The 20,705-nt window shown below is 38.1% G+C and overlaps 3 protein-coding genes across 3 annotated transcripts; 2 read left to right on the top strand and 1 right to left on the bottom strand.

Moving 5' to 3' along the window:
- Positions 1-13,626: 13,626 nt before the first annotated feature.
- Positions 13,627-14,509, top strand: LOC107795813 (triphosphate tunnel metalloenzyme 3-like). Its single transcript, XM_016618522.2, has one exon. The coding sequence runs from the start codon at positions 13,696-13,698 to the stop codon at positions 14,410-14,412; it is 717 nt and encodes a 238-aa protein (XP_016474008.1). The 5' UTR covers positions 13,627-13,695; the 3' UTR covers positions 14,413-14,509.
- A 678-nt stretch (positions 14,510-15,187) lies between these two features.
- On the bottom strand, positions 15,188-16,661 carry LOC107795814 (uncharacterized). The gene is made up of 3 exons (XM_016618523.2): positions 16,364-16,661; positions 15,747-15,793; positions 15,188-15,645 (listed from the first exon to the last, which is right to left on the bottom strand). The coding sequence occupies exons 1-3, from the start codon at positions 16,478-16,480 to the stop codon at positions 15,330-15,332; spliced, it is 480 nt and encodes a 159-aa protein (XP_016474009.1). The 5' UTR covers positions 16,481-16,661; the 3' UTR covers positions 15,188-15,329.
- A 2,458-nt stretch (positions 16,662-19,119) lies between these two features.
- Positions 19,120-20,196, top strand: LOC107795815 (uncharacterized). The gene has a single exon (XM_016618524.2). The coding sequence runs from the start codon at positions 19,339-19,341 to the stop codon at positions 19,912-19,914; it is 576 nt and encodes a 191-aa protein (XP_016474010.1). The 5' UTR covers positions 19,120-19,338; the 3' UTR covers positions 19,915-20,196.
- The last annotated feature ends 509 nt before the right edge of the window (positions 20,197-20,705 follow it).

Raw genomic sequence — 20,705 nt, 5'->3', positions numbered from 1 at the left:
GGGGGCAGCTCACCAGTGGTAGCAGGCATATGAGTTGGGTAGCCCGGCCGATGCAGCTTCACTTACATGGGTTCAGTTTTCACATATGTTTTTGAGAAAGTTTGTAACTTAGTCCCTTCGGGATGCATGGCACGCGGAGTTTGAGTGGTTGTGTCTGGGCACTATGTCAGTATTAGGGTATTCCGTCAGATTCAGTGATTTGGCCAGGCATGCACCTGCCTTGGTCGCTTCAGTTAGAGGGCGAGTCCATAGATTCATTGAGGGGCCCAAGCATGATATTCGGTTCAGTATGGCTAGAGAGTTGGAGTCATATATTTCGTTTCAGCAGGTGATAGGGATCGCTCGCCGGTTAGAGGGCATGTGGGACCGAGAGCGAGAGAACAGACGAGATCAGGAGAGAGAGTCTTTCTTCACTCAAGCACCTTTCTAGGGTGGAAAATTAAATCCCAGATTTGAAAGAATTCAAAAGGGCTTAAACTAAAATACAAAAGAGAATTGGAAGGATTGGTTCGAATTTCGCTGGAATTTGGTGTCGATTTCTCTGGTTTTGCTGAAGAAACTTTGTTGCTGTTGTTCTCTGCTGGGATCTTGAATTTAATCTTCTATTTCCAGACCTTTGCTTGGTCGTTTAGTGTTGTTTTACCGCTTTTAGTTATGTAAATATTCACCTATTTTCCTCTACTTGAGTCTATGGATTAAAATTTGGATTACTCATATTGAGTTTATGATTGTTTACTCAGATTTTGATTGTGGTGATCAGAGGTGGATCCAAGATTTAAATCATGTGGGTTCAATTTTAAGATTTTTAACATTGAACTCATTATATTTTTAAAGTTATGAGTTCATATCTACTATTTTTGCAATTTTAATGAATTTTTACATACAAATTTTTACTCCGCGTCGAAAGTTATGGGTTCAGTTGAACCCGTAGCTAATACCTTACATCCGCCTCTGGTGGTGATTGGTTATGGACTGAATATATTTGAATGTTTGATATACGGTCTGGACTCTGGACGGTCTGTCCAAGGGACTGGAACCCAATTTGTGATGTTATAAAATGTCCTCTTCTGCTGCGCTGATTGGCTGATATCGACTCATATGATGCTTAGATCTAATTTGCCGTTTGTGCAAAATTAGTGTACTTTTTCCTTGTTATTTTGAATTTAGATTGTTAAATCCAAAGGGCCTTCTTTGATTTATGTTCAAATAGCGTTGATATACAGATACTGATGAGGTCTTTGGTCTGTATTCCGCTTCTTTTGTGTAATTTTGGACATGAATTTGAGAGCTAAAGTTGTGAGTAGGGATAAAGTGGCTATTTGATTAGGGAGTATGTAATTTTCCTTCATTTTGTCGTCATTGGCTATAAAATCAGGTAGTTGAATAAAATTTATGGTTATAATATTTCAAGTTCGAATTTCATTTGTGTGCTAATGGACCTCGACCCACATGGAATTTCAGGACGTAATGTTTGATTCAACTGGGTATGAGTTTAGGCTAATAGTTGATGAATTTTGAGCTGCCATCACTTACTTCCAACCCAATACATGGCTCCATTGCTCTCAACTTTAACACACGATCTTGAACTTAGAAAAATAATTAATTCTTTAATATTCGTAGTTTGCTTTTGTCACGACCCAATTTCCCCTCCGTTGGGTATCGTGATGGCACCTAGTCATAGGGATTAGGTAAGCCTAACATTTACTGAGTAACAACAATAACAAAGGAAATCTAACAGTCTCGATATAGAAATCTTTACAAAATTTACAATTTTCCAAAACCGGTAGTACAAGTCATAAGCTCTACAGAGTTTACTACAACTTTTAAATACAATTGTTCGGAAGTAAGTAAAAATAATGTAAATACAAAATAGGAAGGTGACTCCGAAGCCTGTGAACGCAGCGGCAGGTTTACCTTGAGTCTCCTCAGCAAGGATCCACACAGCTACTAACGATCGATACCTGGATCTGCACAAAATGTGCAAAAGTGTAGTATGAGCACACCATAGCGGTGTCCAATAAATATCAAGACTAACATCGATGAAGTAGTATCGAGGACTAGTCAAGACACCCACTAGTCTAATAAACTGAACAAGCATAAGTATAGAGATGACAAAATATGACATATATCTAAGGACCCCGCGATATGGCTAACGACCTAGCAACTGCAATAAGGAAGAAAAAATAGTAAGTAACAGCGGAACACCAGAATAAGACATAGAAGAATGAACAGAAACACAACCCAAATCCGAAAATCACAATACAGTAAAGGCAAGTATTAAATCAGCAACTGCAATAGTTTTCACATCATGTCTCAGCCAATAAACCCCAATAAATTAGTCAAATCCTTCTAGTGTAAACTTTCACCCGTGAGTTTTTAAATTGAGGTCTTTAGAATATAATACTTTCTAATAAGAAATTATTTTTGAAATATACTTCCTTCAAATAAATATCTTTCAAACATAGTTCTTTCAAGATAAAAACCTTTCAAATATAAACTTTTCAAATAATTAGCCTTCAAACATAGTTCTTTCAAGTATAACCCTTTCAAATAAATATCCTTCAAACACAGTTCCTTCAAAATAAATACTTTTCAAATATAAACTTTTCAAATAATTATCCTTCGAGTATAAGTCACCTTGTGACACCTAAGCATGGAAGATTAGCAGCTCTGAACACAGATATAACCACAGGGAAATCTACCGGAATACCGTCCCGTAGTCCCGAATTAATTATGCAGTACGGGGAGGGGGGATCTCCCGGAATATGTCTGTAGTCCCAAAATAAATATGTCGTGCTGGGGGATCTCCCAGAATACGTCCGTAGTCCCAAAGTAAATATGCAAGACAGGAAAATCTTCTGAAATACGTCTGTAGTCCCAATTTAAATATGTAGTGTTGAGGGATCTCCTGGAATACGTCTGTAGTCCCAAAAGAAATATGCAAGACAGGGGGATCTCCCGGAATATGTCCGTAGTCCCAATTTAAATATGCAGTGCTGGGGGATCTCCCGGAATACGTCCGTAGTTCCAAAATAAATATGCAAGACATGGGAATCTCCTGGAATACATCCGTAGTCCCAATTTAAATATGCAGCGCAAACAACAGAGATAACAACTATAACACGACAGAAACCTCGTACATCACCACAAGTACAAAAGCAAAAATGACAGAGATGCACAGTATGGCGAGCAAATCAACTCAAGAACTTAAATCACAAGAACGGTAGAACTCATTCACAAGGAATAAGGGTCAAATAGACAGTAAGAGTGAATCCTAAAGCAATTATCTCTAATCAAAGCATGTAGAGGTGAAACTAGCAAATAGGAATTCAAGCGTATCAAGAACAACATCATACACGGTGAATATAAGGACATAAGAACCCTAAAATTCCAACTTTCCAAAAATAAGTCTGAGCACGCACTCGTCACCTCGCGTACAGAGACTACAATCAACATAGATGGCTCAAATCCTAAGGGGTAGTTTCCCACACAAGGTTAGGCAAGATACTTACCTCGAATCACTCGACTCAATCCGAAACCACGCTCTTGCCACGAGTATCCAACTCCAAATGTCCCAAATCTAATCAAATCAATTGCATAATGTAAATAATACTACAAGTAACGACTTTAGCTAATGAATTCGAAGCTAAGGTAAAAAAAAAGGGAAAACGCCCAAAAAGGCTCCCGGGGCCCACGACTCGAAATCGGGTAAAAGTTACCAATTTAGAACACTCATTCACTCACGAGACCACTCGTACAAAAATCATCTAAATCTGATGCCTAGAACTCGATCAAAACTCAAAATTTCGATTGGGGAACTTTTCCCCCCATTTCTTATATTTCTCACTTAATTACCTTGATTAAATGAGGAAAATTACAATAGATTAATGCAATAAAACAAAATTCGAGTAAGAAATCGTTACCCACAAGATTCCTCTGAATATCCCTCAAAGAATCGCCGTCTCCCGAGCTCAAAATCATAAAATGGAGTGAAAATGAACTAACCCTCGATTCCAACCCCTTTTCTGCCCAGCGATCCTCTCCATTGAGGTTAGTCTTGATACTTACTGGGTACCGACCATGGTGTACTCATACTACACTTCTTCACATTTTTGTGCAGAGCCAGGTATTGGAGATATCAGACTTGAGAAGAGTTAAAGCGTGATCGTAAGGATTCAAGGTAGAGCTGCTTGGTCGTCGCAGTCCCTTGGAGTCTTTTCATTTCATTGTACTGTTAATTTTAATCAAACAGTATTGTATATTCGGTCCTCGTGAGCATTCCATGTATTCAGTTAGAGTTCGTGACTCAGTACTATCAATCTTGGGAGGTTGTATATTGTAACTATTTTTGTTGTTAGTTTCAAAAAAAATAGCTACAAAATGTAATTGAAATCGGCTTACCTAGTCTTACAGACTAGGTGCCATCACGACGCTTGTGGTGGGATTTTGGGTCGTGACAGGTGAGCTGCCTTCCTGAGCTGTTCTGCAGCTACTAGTGTCTCTCCTTGTATTTTTCATTCTGTCTATTTTATTTCAGACAGTATTTGAGGTTTTGTATAATCTACTAGATGTCCATACACTTATGACACCAGGTCTTGGCATACACATTGGTAGAATTTGAGTTTTATTATTTTTCTTGGTTTTAAATTTTATCAATATATGCTTAATTTATTAACTTGGCTTGCCTAGCTGTAGTGTTGGGCGCCATCACGACCTATAGGTGAAATTGGGTCATGACAGATGCGCTAGAGCTCAAAATGATCGGTCGATTCGTTACATTCTCTCCCACTTAAACATACGTTCGTCCGCGAACGTGCTAAGAACTGCTCTGGAGTTATCTGAAATCGTTGTTTAACACCTCGTGCACCTACCCGTGCTACCACAACCTAGTTGAGCACATTTGCTCGAGCAAACCTAAAAATCCTCCCTTTTATCTGGTCAAATAAGCCTTAGAGCCAAATTTTGTAACGACCTGGCCGGTCGTTTTGAGTCCAACATATGAATATTGTATTAATCACTACACGATGCACCAATACATGTTTGCATACCTCCACGGAATCCACACCATGCACCGCATAATTCACATGACCATAATAACATCCCCTGATAACAACAGTCGAAATCTCACAAATCTGATGCTCACAACACACCTCATGACCCATATAAGTTTTGTTCCAACTCTTGCAATACTGCTACGACAGAGAAGATGTGTAGAACACATAACCACCTGCCGAATCACAATTTATGGAGTCTCTCCCCCCGACAAGAACCACTACCTCATTCTGGACTAAATAACAATATTTACTCTATAATATACTTCATATAAATCTAATCGCACTGATCCCAGGTCCAATAATCTCGTCTCACCCAGTATAAGTTGCTCAGGCAATAAGCCACCTCAAACACTGCCAAAAATCTCGTATGTTGCCACAATGTGCCAACCAGCTACAGACTCGAAGGCGATACATAAGGAAAAATGAACTCTAGAAAGAACTACTCAACCCACGTAACTAAGTAAACAACTGAAAGGATGTTATGAACCTTCCTCGGGAAATGAGAAGCAAAACACGCAATAATAGATATGGGAAACTGTACTCAATAACACATTGTTCTGGCGTGCAACCCGATCCACACATGATACCATTGGGCGTGCAACCCGATCCAACCATGTTACCCGTGGCGGCGTGTTACCCGATCTAATCAACATATTTGTGGCGGCATGCCACCCAATCCAACCTCCGTGGAGGCGTGCCACCTGATCCACACATAATAATCTAAAGAAAACACATATCGGGCCGTAACGCTCATACACACGAAATGCCCGAATATCAACCATAAGCACGCCAAGTGCATAATACAAATCCTGGGGAGACGGGTAGCGTCATACGCTATAAAACTCAAGCACGACTAAGGTACGATATATGATCTGCATCTCAAGAGCCATCTTGCTCACACCATAACACAAACTATACGGGATCTCAATAAGAGTGCGAATAATCAAACTGTCTCACAGGCCACATGGCACAATAGAGTATTACATGAAATAACTGATGATAGAAATAACATCCAAGGCCCGAAAACCCTTCCGAAAACAACGCTATGCTGATATGAGCACATCTGGCCTGATATAGATCCCACATTCACATTTAGATTCATTCACGGACCTCAAACCGATTCTAATCATATCGTGCTTGGCTATATAGCCTCTCAAGGACCCATAATGACCTATTCATGATACATAAAATCAGCCGTCAAATCCGGAACAAACTTCCATATTCCACAACCAAATGAACTGAGCGCCTTTCAGGCATAAATTCTCACATTAGCGATAGTACCACAATCTCTATACTTGGTTTTAAATATTTAATCAATCAAGTGACTACATATCGTACTTATAAAATCTTTATGTGGGATACACTCCCACGACCCTCCGCATCAGGTGACAAGTCTGCACATCTATACCACCGGTCACACTAATGTTGTAAAGCAAATCAAGAAGCCGCAAATCAGTACACAAAGCCTCTTACACAGGACACGGATCTCAGGTGATGCTAAAGACAATACCAGCTTACACTAAACATTTGAATTCTTCCCTGATTATCCAAGCTCGTGACATTTTTTGTCAACACCGAACCGCAACCTTGATCCTCAGCTTTCAATTTCTCATGCCGCTCGCTGCACCTAACATGTCAATACGGTGTGAGTACCAGAATTCCATAATAACCCCTGATCCACTAATAGGATAAACACTTTATCATATAGAAACCTTTTACTCAACTCATTTTAGGAGGACCATTGCCACACGTGACTGAATTCCTATAACCGCAGAAAATACAAATCTAGAATGGTGGTCTAAACCACCATAATTCTGTCGGGATCCATCTACACATAATAGGACATAATACTCGAATGCCTCCAAATAAAATCAATTACGGCGGCTTTCAAACCTCGCATGTACCGCCACAAATCATATGTATAACTCAACACGCTGAAAGAACTGATCATTGCCACCATCATGCCGATTCAACCATAGCTAACCGAATCCGACTTCTTCTAATTTACTCTGGACTTGCCTTAGGAATAATAATAGCCCCATTCAAAACATCATGAACCCAAATCCACACTCATCCTGAGTGACCTTATTTCGCGAGATCATGTTGTCTCCAAAACCCACGAACCATCTCATACCCTCCTTATGCGCATATTTGCATCTTCAACTGGTACACTCATTCTGAAAATCCCTCTATGAATCCGAAGTTATTTTCTCCCATTCCTCAAATGCCACATCGCAGACCAACCATAATGTAGAACATTCTAAGCCACCTTTCATAATCCACTGCAAAAGCTCAAATTCTTAACCATACTACTGGCTCGAAATTCTTAGGCACCGCACTTTAATAAAAAATAATTTTAAACCTACTAGGACCGTTGTTGAGAGTCACTCACTCTGACTTGTTCCCAATTATGATGAAACTCCAAGGCCCTGCTAGCACATGGACACTTTCTCAAAGAAGCAATCGGCTGAATTCCTTTCCTTGTACATCACATCTACATGAAGCATAAACTCTGAGTCTTTCCAAAGCCTGAACACGAATCGACAAGGACAAATATAGCATACATTCCCCCAAATCCTTTGCTCCAATTCACCACTGATGTTTTCTTTCCTTAGTCGTAATAACCCACCAATACACTGATAACCAGAAACCGCACAAGTTGATAACTATGCAATCCAATCATAGATGGTGGGGCTCTCCCACTTATCTTGAAGCTATAATTACATAACCTTGGGACCTGCCAAGGTTCCTTCTTCCCTATTAACATCAGCTAAAAGTCTAACAACGCATTCCAAACTCGAAGTCATGTTGCATCCAAATAAAATCCATGGTCCTAGTCACTGCCCATCACGATTCCTAAATTGCTATAAGCTTCCCTCAAGGCGTGTGGCCATCCTACCACGGAACCCATATGCTACTCTCCCACTTTGGTCAAACCCTCTCCCCTAGGCAACTCCTCGACTTCTATTTTTCACACTTGACCTCCTAACAATTCAACCACCACAAGACACCTCCCACATGTCCTTCCTCGTTCTTCGCTGCCCAATTGTTGCTCCAGACCAGAATCCATTTCTGTAACATTCGATCACATGAGTCACCACCAACTCTAAACATTTTAGAAGATCATCTTTCTCGAGCCATCAATACTAGAAGTACCAGTTCGATTCCGAAATCGCTACACTCTGTTATCTCTGACAACCGCATCTCAGGCACCATTTCACAACGCCCTGCCCTGAAGGCAAATTGAAGAAGACCATAACATCGGTGAACCTTAACGCGTTCAACACAAACGATGACACCACATCACAGATGAAAATTTCACCACGCTCGAAAATACCAAGTCTCGTCACTCCATCAACCCAAACTTAAACATTCTCGGTCTGATTGCCTTTCCTCTACCGAAAACAAAATACTGAACCTCTGAATCATGTACTGAGTAAATCCTCCTTTCAAGTCACTCACTGCCTCTACGCATATACAGACATCCTACCATTACACAAACACAGTGCGATCACAATGCACGAATCGTCATAACAATTAATGTCAAATCTCAAAATAATAGGAAATACTGATGCTGAGCTGAAACGATAGGACGAACTTCCGCAAGGCGACGGTAATAGCCCAATCAAATATGCAGGGAGAAACATCATGCACCACATCTGTAGTACCATTACAATTCCTCGATTCCAAATTTATAACAAGTACTTCTTGTCGCATAAGATTGAATAGGAATGAAATGAAGGCATAAGCCTCAAAGGAATCAAATCGCACGATGAGGAATCAAGAAGGGAAGTGCTCCTAACAGTCTTGTAGCCTCTCGAAGATAAGTACAGACGTGTCCGTACCGATACGCAAGACTCTACTAGACTCGCTCATGACTCGTGAGACCTAAGTGAACCTAGGGCTCTGATACCAAGCTGTCACGACCCAAAATCCATAAAGTTCGTGATGGCGCCGGACACCACTATCAGGCAAGCCAGCAATAATTACTTAATTGGGTTCTTATTTTATTATTTTTGAAATCATAGTTTTCTTCAATTTAAATAGTAAAGAATAGGGGTTTACACAGTAAATAATACTATTCTTAACAAATTCAATATATAACAACACATAATCATCCCAAAACCCGGTGTCACAAGTGCATGAGTATTAACTAGGAATATAAAATAAAATACAGCAGTTGTCCGGAATAAAAATAGGACAGGAAAAATGTAAATACTCTAAAGGAGACTCTGCCGGCTGCGGGTCATAATATGGAATGCAGCTCACGTAAGTCCCTGCATGCATACACGCCTCTGCTCTCACAAGACCACTAGTCACATATGTACCTGCACAAAAATGTGCAGCAAGTATAGTATGAATACGTAATCAACGTGTACCTAGTAAGTATCTAGCCTAACCCCGGTGGAGTAGTGGCGAGGGGTCGACATCGACACTTATTAGTGGTCCAATAATATCATGTACAGTAAAGAGGTAAGTAAATATGAGGCACAGTAAGTAAGTGAAATAGACAAATATAGATCATGTGGTACAAATCCCCTCTCTTTACAAGGAACTCAAGCTCTTCATTAGAAATTTCCTCCTTAACCGGAGCATATATATAGGTATAGTGAATCTCATCATGTAGCTTACCATAATTCAAATCCGGGAATTTCACCGATACATAGGCTTCTTGCCAAGTCTTACGCATGATTTCATAGAGATATGATATAGGAAATGCCGAGGCGTACGGCCCAATCCAACATAAAAATAAAAATGTGCACTGCCGAGGGTTGAACGGCACGAACCATAGATGTATCTATTAACCTACCGAGGTGAACAGCCCGCTTCCATGAGAGTGTGGTATATAAATCCTACCGAGGAGAACAGCCCGGTCCCATAAGAAGTGAAATACATAATCCTGCCAAGGCGAACTGCCCGATCCCATAAGAAATGAAATACATAATCCTGCCGAGGCGAACGGCCCGATCCCATTAGAATAATAAGCTTTGATGGATCCTTGACCCCACTCACGAATAAACGTGTGAATTGTAATTTATTTAATGAAAATCCTTTCGATGAAACATATATATATATATATATATATATCGGAGCCATGCCGTAAGAGGAGGAATATTATCTGATGGCTAATCGTGAACTCGTGAAGTCTCTATAATAGCAAGTCTAGTCTCAAATAGAATGTAAAGCAAGGGAATTAATAAGCGAGAGACTACTCAAATAGTACAACTATAGCATGATATAAACCTAAGCCTACCCGGACAATAACATGAATGTAGCTACGTACGGGCTCTCGTCACCTCGCGCGTACGTAGCCCCCACAACAAGTAACACACATCCATATACAACACCTAGGGGTAATTTCCCCCTTACAGAGTTAGACAGGAGACTTACCTCGCTCCAAAATTCCATAACCGGCTCCAAAGCCTCTCTAACACCTCAAATTGGTGCTCGTCGCTCCAAACTAGTCAATTAAGATGCAACCCAATCAAAATGTACTCTAATATTCATAATTAATCAATTCATAATAATTTCCAACTCCGCTCGAAAAATCGATAAAGCAACCCTCGGCCCCACATGCCCGAATTCTAAAAAATTTCGAAGATAACTATTATCCATAACCTCACGAATTCAACTATATAATTTATCCCCAATTCCATGTCCAAATTCGTGGTCAAAATCTAAAAATACCAATTTCTAGATTTTCTATCAAAATCCCACAATTTCTACCAACTTTCATGTTAAAATCAACCCATAATCTATGTATTAAATTCACATTAAGTAGAAAGTACTTACTTCACAAAGCTAGGTCGAAATTCCCTCCTTGAAAGCTCTCATATCGCCCAAGAGTGAATGAAAATATGTTAAAAATGGCCTAAGTCCCGTATTAAAAGAACCCTCACTACCCAGCTACTTTCGCACATGTGGTGCTTTGGGCCGCATCTGCGATCACGCACCTGCGGCAAATGCCTCGCAGGTGCGCCTTTCCCTCACCTGGCAGGGCTCTGCATCTGCGGACAAGGAGGGCCGCTTCTGCGAGCCTAGCCGCACCTGCGAGCCCGCACCTGCGGCCCTTTTCACGCAGTTGAAATTGCACCATGTATCAGCTGCCTCAGCATTTTTCTTAGTCCAAAAATCGATCCGTTAAGCATCTAAAACTCACCTAAGGGCCCCCGGGATCCCGTCCAATAACATAACACGGACCTGCTCGAGGCCTCAAATCACATCAAACAACATCGAAATCCTGAATAACACCCCAATTCGAGCTTAATGAACTTTGAAACTTCAAACTTCTATAATCGATGCTGAAACCTATCAAATCACGTCCGATTGACCTCAAATTTCGCACACAAGTCACATTCGACATTACAGACCTATTCCAACTTCCGGAATCAGAATCCGACCCTAATATCAAAAGGTCCACTCAGGATCAAACTTCTTAAAATTATCCAAATTTCCAACTTTCGCCCAAATGACCTACGGACCTCCAAATCCACATCCGGGCATGCTCCTAAGACCGGAATCATCATACGGAGCTATTCCCATACTCGGAATCCCAAACGGACGTCGATATCATTGAAATGCACTTCAACTCAAATTTATAAAAATTTTCCAAAACGCCAACCTTCCACAATAGGCTCTGAAACGTTCCCGGGTCATCCAAAACCCGATCCGGACATACGCCTAAGTCTAAAATCATCATACGAACCTGTTGGAACCTTCAAATTCCGATTCCGAGGTCATCTACTCAAAATCACACTTTAGTCAATTTCTCCAACTTAATGCTTCCGAAATTAGAATTTTTCTTTCCAAATCAACTCCGAACTTCCCGAAATTAAAGTCCGACCACGCGTACGAGTCATAATACCTGAAGTGAAGTTGCTCAGGGTCTCAAACCGCTGAATGACGCGCTAGAGCTCAAAACGACCGGTCGGGTCATTACACAAACCCTTCCTCCCACCCTACCCCCTCCACCCTAAATAAAAATATTATTAAGAGTACTTTCTTTTCATGTTGTAGATAAAGTACTTTCTTTTTTCATTTCAACAAAATGAGTAATTTTTTTTTCATGATGCATAAAAATATTTTCTTTCATTTCAACAAAAAAGTACTTTCTTTTTATGATGTAGAAAAAGTATTTTCTTTTATTTTAACAAAATGATGTAGTAAAAAATATTTTTTTTTATTTCAACAAAATACGTTTTTTTTTTTCATGATGCAAAAAAAGTATTCTTTCATTTCAACAAAAAAGTACTTTCTTTTCGTGATGTAGAAAAAGTATTTTCTTTTATTTTAACAAAATAATGTAGTAAAAAGTATTTTTTTCATTTCAATAAAATGGATTTTTTTTCATGAAATCTCGTGTTTACAGGGCTCTAAAATCGAACCGTCAGTGGAGGAAGATTAGCCTATTGAAAGTGTGAAAATTTGAAAGACGACGTTGCTACAATGAGAAATTTCCACTGGATTTATTGTTCTAAAAGCGTAAGTCAGATTTTTGAGAAAATACCTTTGCTAAGATGATTCCCATTCAAGCATTCTCATTCAATGTCAATGCTGCCTTATTTATTTATTTTTTAATTCCTTATGCGCCCATTGTTTCCTCTACCTCTTTCCGGCAATTATCTGAGCGTGAAACGACCACCATCACCGAAAAAGCCACAGATCCTCCATCATTTCCGATCAAAAATCGACCCTGTCTAGCCCCACTTTCTCGTCTACTCCCCTTCACAGCCCCCAAAACCACACAAGATGAGGGAAACGACTATCGCTAATCATCGGAGAAATCTCAGAGCATAGGTGTCCAACGCTTTTGTCTTTTTTTCTTTTTTTTTTTCGGGTCAAAGAATTCTTTAATGTGGTACTTTGGTCGTGGGTTTTAAGCGGGTACGAGGCTTTTTAAGTTGTGGGTCGAGTGTTGTGCTTAAAGGGTGCCACGTGTTATGTCATCAATATACAACTTTGTTGGACGGAAGGGGCATATATTATGTTGTCACCTTTCTTAAATACAGACAACTCGAAAACAGCCTTGTCAAATATGCACTTGCATGACTATTCTAAAGTATTTTATAACTTTTTGATATCTTAGTTCAAATAGATTAGAAAAAGCAAGGGCAGATTTAAGCGCGAAAGCCTTCCACGGTAAATTACATTGAATATATAAGATAAAATTTAATTTATACCTTTATATTTTAATTTTAAGAAAAATGACATTGTATATCCGCTCTCAAAGTAATAGCCGAAAAATATATATATTTTGTATAGATATATATTTTGTATGTTATACACAAAAATTATACAAATTTTATATACTTTTTCGGCTATCGAATGTAAATAATTTCTGGGGAGGGCTAAAAGTAAAAAAAATCCAATATTTTATATTTTAAATCCTGACATAATCTAAAAACATAACTCAATAGTCAAGAAAATTTAACCAGCTCCACTGTATAGGAGTATTATTGAAGTAGTCATTAGAAAATGAAATAGATAGAATATTTTTCATTATTGTAAAATTGAAAATTTCATTGAATTCTGACGGAAGAAAAAACAGAAAAGATAAAAGGGGAGGAAAGACTCCTTCCAAAAGAATCCTACCACCCATTCATTAATTCATTTCAAGCTTTTACTAACTTTTATCCAATTCATGTCAAATGCATCACGACTTCTTAAAAACCTCAGTTTTCCATCACTCTACAGATCTCCACATTCCGCCATTTCCACAGCTCCTAATAATAAACCCATAACCTCCATGGAAGTAGAAGTCAAGCTCCGTTTACCAAACGCCGTTTCCCACCAACGCGTCTCCTCAATTCTTTCACCTTACCACCTCAAAACCCACGCCCAGGAAAACATCTTCTTCGACGGAGCCAACTCTGAACTCTCCTCCAAACTCGCCGTCCTCCGCCTCCGCTTCTACGATCTCGACGCCCAATGCATTGTCTCCCTCAAGGCTAAAGCCGTCATTTCAAACGGTATAAGTCGTATTGAAGAAGATGAAGAACCTATTGACCCTTCTATTGGCCGCGCGTGTGTTTCAGACCCCTGGCGGCTTTTATTGATTGATTCTTCGCGGGTGATTCAAAGGGTGAAAGATGAGTATGGAATTGGGGAAAAGCAGGGTTTGATTTGTTTGGATGGGTTTCGGAATGTGAGAGCGGTGTATGAGTGGAAAGGATTGAAATTGGAGCTTGACGAAACGCATTATGAATTTGGAATGAATTATGAGATTGAATGTGAGAGTTCGGACCCGGAAAGAGCCAAGGATTTGCTAGAGAAGCTTTTGAAGAGTCATGGTATTGAGTATTCCTACTCTACTGTTTCTAAATTTGCCATTTTTCGCTCTGGAAAATTGCCTCAGTAAGTCATACTAGTACAATGTTATGTTAGCTTCTTTAGAAACACTATATTGCGATTGTTGTACTTCAATTTATTGGAAGCAAAATTTAGACTTCTCAAAAGCTAATGGGTTCAGAGTTCAGTTCTGGAAAGATTATTCAGTCTTTTTTAATGGAGAACGTTGACCATGATTAGCACATGAATTAGGACTCTCGTAGTGAGATTATATTTAGATGGCTTTAAGAGATATTGTGCAAAAGCTGATAATATGCTATAATCTGGTAGTCTTAACAGATAGAGTTATCCGGTAGGAGATAGCAAGTCTGGTGCATCGGTTTGGACACTAAAAAGAAAATTCTTAAGCTTCAGTACTTTCTCCTTTTCATTTACTTGTTAGCTAGTATCCATTTTTAATGTAGATTCTGTAGTAATTAAGAATTCTGCAGCTCCTAACGCATACTAGGTGATGATACAAATTTTGTTGTACTGATTATATATGTGATCTTTACCAGTGAAACTAAGATTTCTAGTGCATCTCAAATGGTATAACCAGCCACAGGTGGACACGAGTTTCCTGCCCTATTAGGTCAGAAATGTGGAATGAAGATGAATATGTTCAAAACAACATGAATAGAAAGGATAGAAGTTATAGGCATTCAAAACCAGTCTTAAACTAAAGGAACTCCTTATGCAGCAACTTGGACCTTTTGTTGTAAGTTGTAACCCATTGTATGTCATTCTTATCGACAGAGCATAGTTCTTTTTCTGGGGTTACCCGAGAACTAAGTTGGAAATTAGGTCAATTTCCAAGAGCTAGAACTTTGCAATTGAATAGCATCGAAACAGATAAGAACCATTGACATTGACTTAATGGTAAAGATTTCACTAGAATCTTTTACCCTACCAAATTAATCTCGGAATCATATAAAATGTAGTATGATCTCACTTTTTCTTCTTATATGGTGGTTGATTCTCTTCTTCCTCGTCATCCTCATCATCATCCTCTTCATCGTCCTCATCGTCATTTTCATCATCTGAATCATCATCATGCCCTCCATTCCCATTTGCCCCAGCATCATCTCCATCTGAAGCATCTTCATCATCATCATCACTTCCTTCATCAGAATACTCATCATCATCGTCATCATCATCAGTGTTCTCATCATCTTCGTCTTCATCATCATCATCCTCAGTTTCACTTGAATCCTTGGTTTCATTATCTGGTGCCATAGCTCTTTTAAGCTCACCAAAAGGAAACCTATAATGTGATTGAGCATCAAATGAACACTTCTCAAACTCTCAAACAGACAGACAAAAAGAAACATAAATTGAGCAGGGAAGATCAGAATTTTTCAGTACCTCCTCTCCACTCCAAGAAGGTCCGAGTACAAACATAGAAACTCACTCTGAAAAATGGCATCTGATTTAGCACTTATTTATCTATGAAAGGAAGCAAAACAGTAATAACAAGAAACACCAGGACAAGATCATACATTATATATTGACAAGGGTGGAGCTAGAGTATCAGGTACGTATTCGGATGAACCCTGTAGTTTTGTTTAGACCCTATATTTGTGTTAAGAAATCTATTAATATGTATAAATATTTGATTGTGAATCCAATGACTAAGACAGGCTATGAATTCGGTGGCAAGTCGGAACCCATAAACTTTAAATTCTAGCTCTACTTGGTGTTACAAACTAGTCATGGAGCAGCAACTACCAAAAACATAAAGCAAGTTGACTCCAAACATTTATATCCCCAGAGATATCCAAAGCAGAACATCATTAGACAACAACATATAGTACCATTTTTCTAAAGAAAGTGTTGTAACATCATATTTGAAACAAAAGCAGGCAGTGTAATGTGGACAGATAACAGCTCCAACGACACAATCCAAGAAAAGAAATTCAAGATTCCATCACTGAAACTTGTATTAAGAGAAATAGTCTATGACTAAAGGGCTAACAATGTACCATGAAGAGAAGAGAAAGAAGAGATTTTTGAGCAGCTAAAGCAGTTTCAAGCACCACAGAGCAAATCATTCTGTGCAAAGCCACATTGGTGGTGATGGGAAGTCTCTGCACCTCCATTGAATAGCTGAAGTAGGAGTGGTTGCCAGTACAGAAGGGTTCCTCAATTGGGTCAGTGGTAGTTGAGGAGGTAGGGTTTTAGGTATTTAAGGCGTATATCTGGTTTTGTGTCCAAAACTAAACAACACAACACGTGACCAAATCTTGCCCGGCCCTGTCAACCGTCCAAGCCCCAAGGGATCCCAAAAAATAAATATATTCCACTTTTTGTCTTTTTATAATTGTACTTATTAAAAGAAAATTGTACTACTTGTTAGCTGGTTAAATGGTAAGTTCACATAACTAATGAGTATGTTTAGTTAGTTCGTACAAAAGTCAGCATAACTAATGATATGTTTTGGTTGCTTTTTCCATTGGTTGATATAAGTAATAAATGAATAAGTTATACAACAAATCTATGTATTATTTATGCAAGGTAGAATGTGGAATAAACATGTACTTAGTATACATGTATTAAATAATCAAATGATCAAAAAAACTCATATTTATTTTAAATTACACAAAGTATAATTGAAATAAAATAAACATTTAACAAAAAATAATTTATATATTAATTCACGCATTACTAATCCTTACATAACTAACTCCTTCCTGAATATAGCTAAACTTTGCATAACTAATTCATGTATAACTAATCCCTACATAACTAATCTTTATATTACTAATACTTGTAGATCTCTAACCAGCAACCAAACAAGCCCTTAGTGGTAGGTTTTTTTGTTCCTAATTTTTTTTTAGATGTGCACAAAGTACTTTAACTTCACAAAATGGAACCTCCTCTTTAGTGACATTAATTTTGGATTGAAAAGTCACGTGTCTCGTACATCAGCGATTCTCAGCCTTTAAGGGCTGAATCTCGTTTTCATTAATAAAATTCATTTTTTAAAAAGAAATATAACAAATGATTGCATAACAATTGATTTCGAGATCCACCTCTAACCTCTAATCTACCCATAATTGCATGATCATTTTTACTTGTCTTCTTGAGAGCTCAAAAGTCGTTTTCATTCCTCTTTGTTCTACTTTAACTGTGTTCTCATGCTAGCCATTTGTTATATTGGAAATAACATCTTTATCTCTGCAAGTTATGTGTAAGGTCTGCGCATACACTACTCTTTTCAAATTATACTGAATATATTGTTTTTGTTGTTAGCCATTTTGATAATTCTTTACTTCAATTTCCCTCACTAATAAGTTCCTTTACTTTGGCTTATGAGTAAACCCTGGGCCATCGTGGAAATTAAGGTTGTCGTATGAATAAGAGGATTAAGAAATAAGATTTTCTTTTCGCCAAAAAAATTCAAATTGAAGGTTGCTTTTTTCACATGGGTAACAGTAACTTGAGTCCAGTTTTTGCGGGTCCGTGAGCTATTTTCTCAAATTCCAAGCTCAAATAACAAGGATGAGGGGCTTGCAGATGTTGTATACTTTAGGAACAAACCATTGCAAAATCATTACTTTGTGCACTCTGAAAAGCATAGTTGTTTGTTGGGATCTTTCAAGAAATCACATGATAAGAGTAATAGTAAGTTCTAATTAAGTTCGAAAGGGGTACGTTATTATGTGTGTCAACACATTGTCATTCCATTTGAGAAATAGGTCATCAACTGACCTTCTTGTTTACAAGCTTTTCTCTTATCGTGCTACCCCTCCCCCCCACACACACAATAAGTAACATAATAAGACAATCAATTAGAATTTGAAATTAACTAACAATGATCTGCCCTTTCCGGATAGAAGTAGGGTCTGTCCTTCCAATACCTTACTTGTGATAATTCACTGAATTTGTTGTGGTTGAGTGTAGAGTGTCATTATACTCGCATACTATAAATATATAGCAAATTAAAATTAGTTGATGGAGTTTTGTTTAGGCATGTATTGTAGACATCCACATTGATATTAGTAACATATTGGAAATTGGTAAGGACGATGGCACGCAAAACCTGATTTTGCAAATTAATTTGAGTCAAACCTCATTAACAATAATATATGATTAATCAAACCTACACTTTTGTACCTTCTGGACAAAGCAGATTCTCAGTCAAAGATCCGGAAAAGCTTTTTCCATATACCCACACTGTATTCCAAGCACACAAATTAGTGGAGAGCGAGATAAAAGAAGAAATCAAAGTCTTTAAACAAGAAAATTGATGCACATGTTTGGCTTAGAGGTTTGCACACACCGACCTTGGGATGAAAATCATAGATAAGAGTTTAAATTTCAGCAACGGCAAAAACGCTAAATATTTTTTTCTCATATACTTAAGTCTCGATAGGTATAGTTATCTATACTTGCTTAAGTAAAAAATAGCATATACTGAACCTGATTCGGACGCCATATTTAAAAAGAATATTGTTGCTTAGAGGTTTAGGTTTCTCTCTGATGCTATTAGAAAAGCTACTCCTTGCATTTTGGAGTGACTAATCACTAATCCCTAGAGCAAAGGCAAAAGAGAAGCAAAAGCCGAGTAGGGCTAATGGCCCCAATATATACCCAAGCTTTTTCCACGCCGTGATTGATGGCAATATAACTCTCCAACATTTCTTATTTCTCACTCTTTGAAAAAGTCCCAATTCACACTTGCCATATTTTGGAGGGAACATGGCCTTGAAATAGTGAATACCCCACAAATCATATTCAACATCTCCATCTTTCTCTTTTAGTCATTCTCAAGTTTCAACTACCACCCCAACAAAGTAATAGCCACACACTAACGAAAAAGCAAAGTCCAAATGTCCAATTTCTCATCATTTCTTTAGCCTTTATCTTTTCTTTTCCTTCAATGTCTTAACTTTCAGCTTTATAAATATTTCCAAAACACATTTATTTTCCTTTCAAACAACACAACAAATTAGCCATGGATTGGTTTTCTTGGCTGTCCAAAACAGAACTAGAGCCATCACTTGTTTATGAATATGGCCTAGCATTTGCTCATAACGAGCTTGAACAAGACGACATCCCTTACTTCAACCACGAATTTCTCCAAAGCATGGGAATTTCTATAGCCAAACACAGGCTAGAAATTCTCAAACTTGCCAAGAAAGAGAGAGGAGCTGTTCCAAATTCCATGTCAAAGTTTCTCCTTGTAATGAAACGTACCAAGAAACGTTTTTCCAAGTATTTTAGGACATGGGTTCTTCGTAGCGACGAATCAGCTCTTGCTCTTGTGCCTAGAAGAAGTTACAGTTCAAGAGGGAAGAGAACAATGCTTAAGATGAAGAGAAACAAGAGTAGTGTTGTGGCACCTAAGCAAAATACTTTATTGCTTACAAATGGTAGTCCTATTTTCATGCCTAGTTCAAGAATTAATAGTTTTTCGAGTCCTATGGTTCATGATCTTCGTGGTGATGAGAAGACGGAGCTAGATTATAGTGATTATTGGACTTCCTCAATCAGGTGGGATTCAATGTTTCAGAATCTGAAACCTACTTAAATTTTCTTGTTTTGTTTTATGGACTTAAAACTTGATTGGTGAGAGATGGATTTTTTATTCTCCCACCAATCTTTTTTTGGTTTTGGAGTTTCTCGGGCTTTGGTTTGGGTGTTTTAATTAGGAATTTTATTGTCAGTGTTTTTTGTATTAGTGGTGGGGGTAAGCATAATTCCACTGATTGTGTTGATTGATGAGGATCTGTATCATTAATTAGATCGTCACCATATGGTTGTATGGAAATATGCAGATTGCTTAATTTTGAAAATATCATTTTATCGATTAGTTTATTGTAAGCATAGTGATTACACTATACAATTACGGAATCAGTTTTTACATACCCCATAAAATAACGAACTTAAATTATTTTAAAGTATCATAAGATACGATGATCGATCTCTTTAACCTTTTTACAAAATGTTTTCCTACTTTTGTCTTTATCAATAGTTTCAAAATCTAGATTGTGATAACATATACTCCTACTAGCATTTTTTTTTCCTCTGGCTTGCCTTTTGCATCGTTATCGGTCTGTATTTTTAACTAATACTCTCCCAATGCAAATATTTTACAAATAAGTGCAGTTCAGAATTCAGGTTATTGCAACAAATTTATTTACTTTATTTGCCAGGTTACTAATCTTCTGGATGCAGAAGATTAAAGGCTCTCTCACCATATTCTAATTACCTTTGCTTACTTTAGATATAGATAAGACATTGCTGCAATGAGAATGAACGAACCCTGAATACTACGGTGATAAGATAGCCATTTGGTGTATACCATGTTTTAAAGTAAAT

The sequence above is a fragment of the Nicotiana tabacum genome, chromosome 22 (genome assembly GCF_000715075.1).
Source record: "Nicotiana tabacum cultivar K326 chromosome 22, ASM71507v2, whole genome shotgun sequence".
Classification (NCBI taxonomy): Eukaryota; Viridiplantae; Streptophyta; class Magnoliopsida; order Solanales; family Solanaceae; genus Nicotiana; species Nicotiana tabacum.
This window is presented reverse-complemented; position numbering and strand designations above follow the sequence as displayed.

Excerpts from the sequence above, each read along its gene's own strand:
- LOC107795813 (XM_016618522.2), top strand. The coding sequence starts at position 13,696 with ATGTCAAATGCATCACGACTTCTTAAAAACCTCAGTTTTCCATCACTC.
- LOC107795814 (XM_016618523.2), bottom strand. The coding sequence starts at position 16,480 with ATGGAGGTGCAGAGACTTCCCATCACCACCAATGTGGCTTTGCACAGA. Across the intron at positions 15,794-16,363 it reads TTCTTTCTCTTCTCTTCATG|AGTGAGTTTCTATGTTTGTA; the intron begins GTACATTGTTAG and ends GCCATTTTTCAG. Across the intron at positions 15,646-15,746 it reads CTTCTTGGAGTGGAGAGGAG|GTTTCCTTTTGGTGAGCTTA; the intron begins GTACTGAAAAAT and ends ATCACATTATAG.
- LOC107795815 (XM_016618524.2), top strand. The coding sequence starts at position 19,339 with ATGGATTGGTTTTCTTGGCTGTCCAAAACAGAACTAGAGCCATCACTT.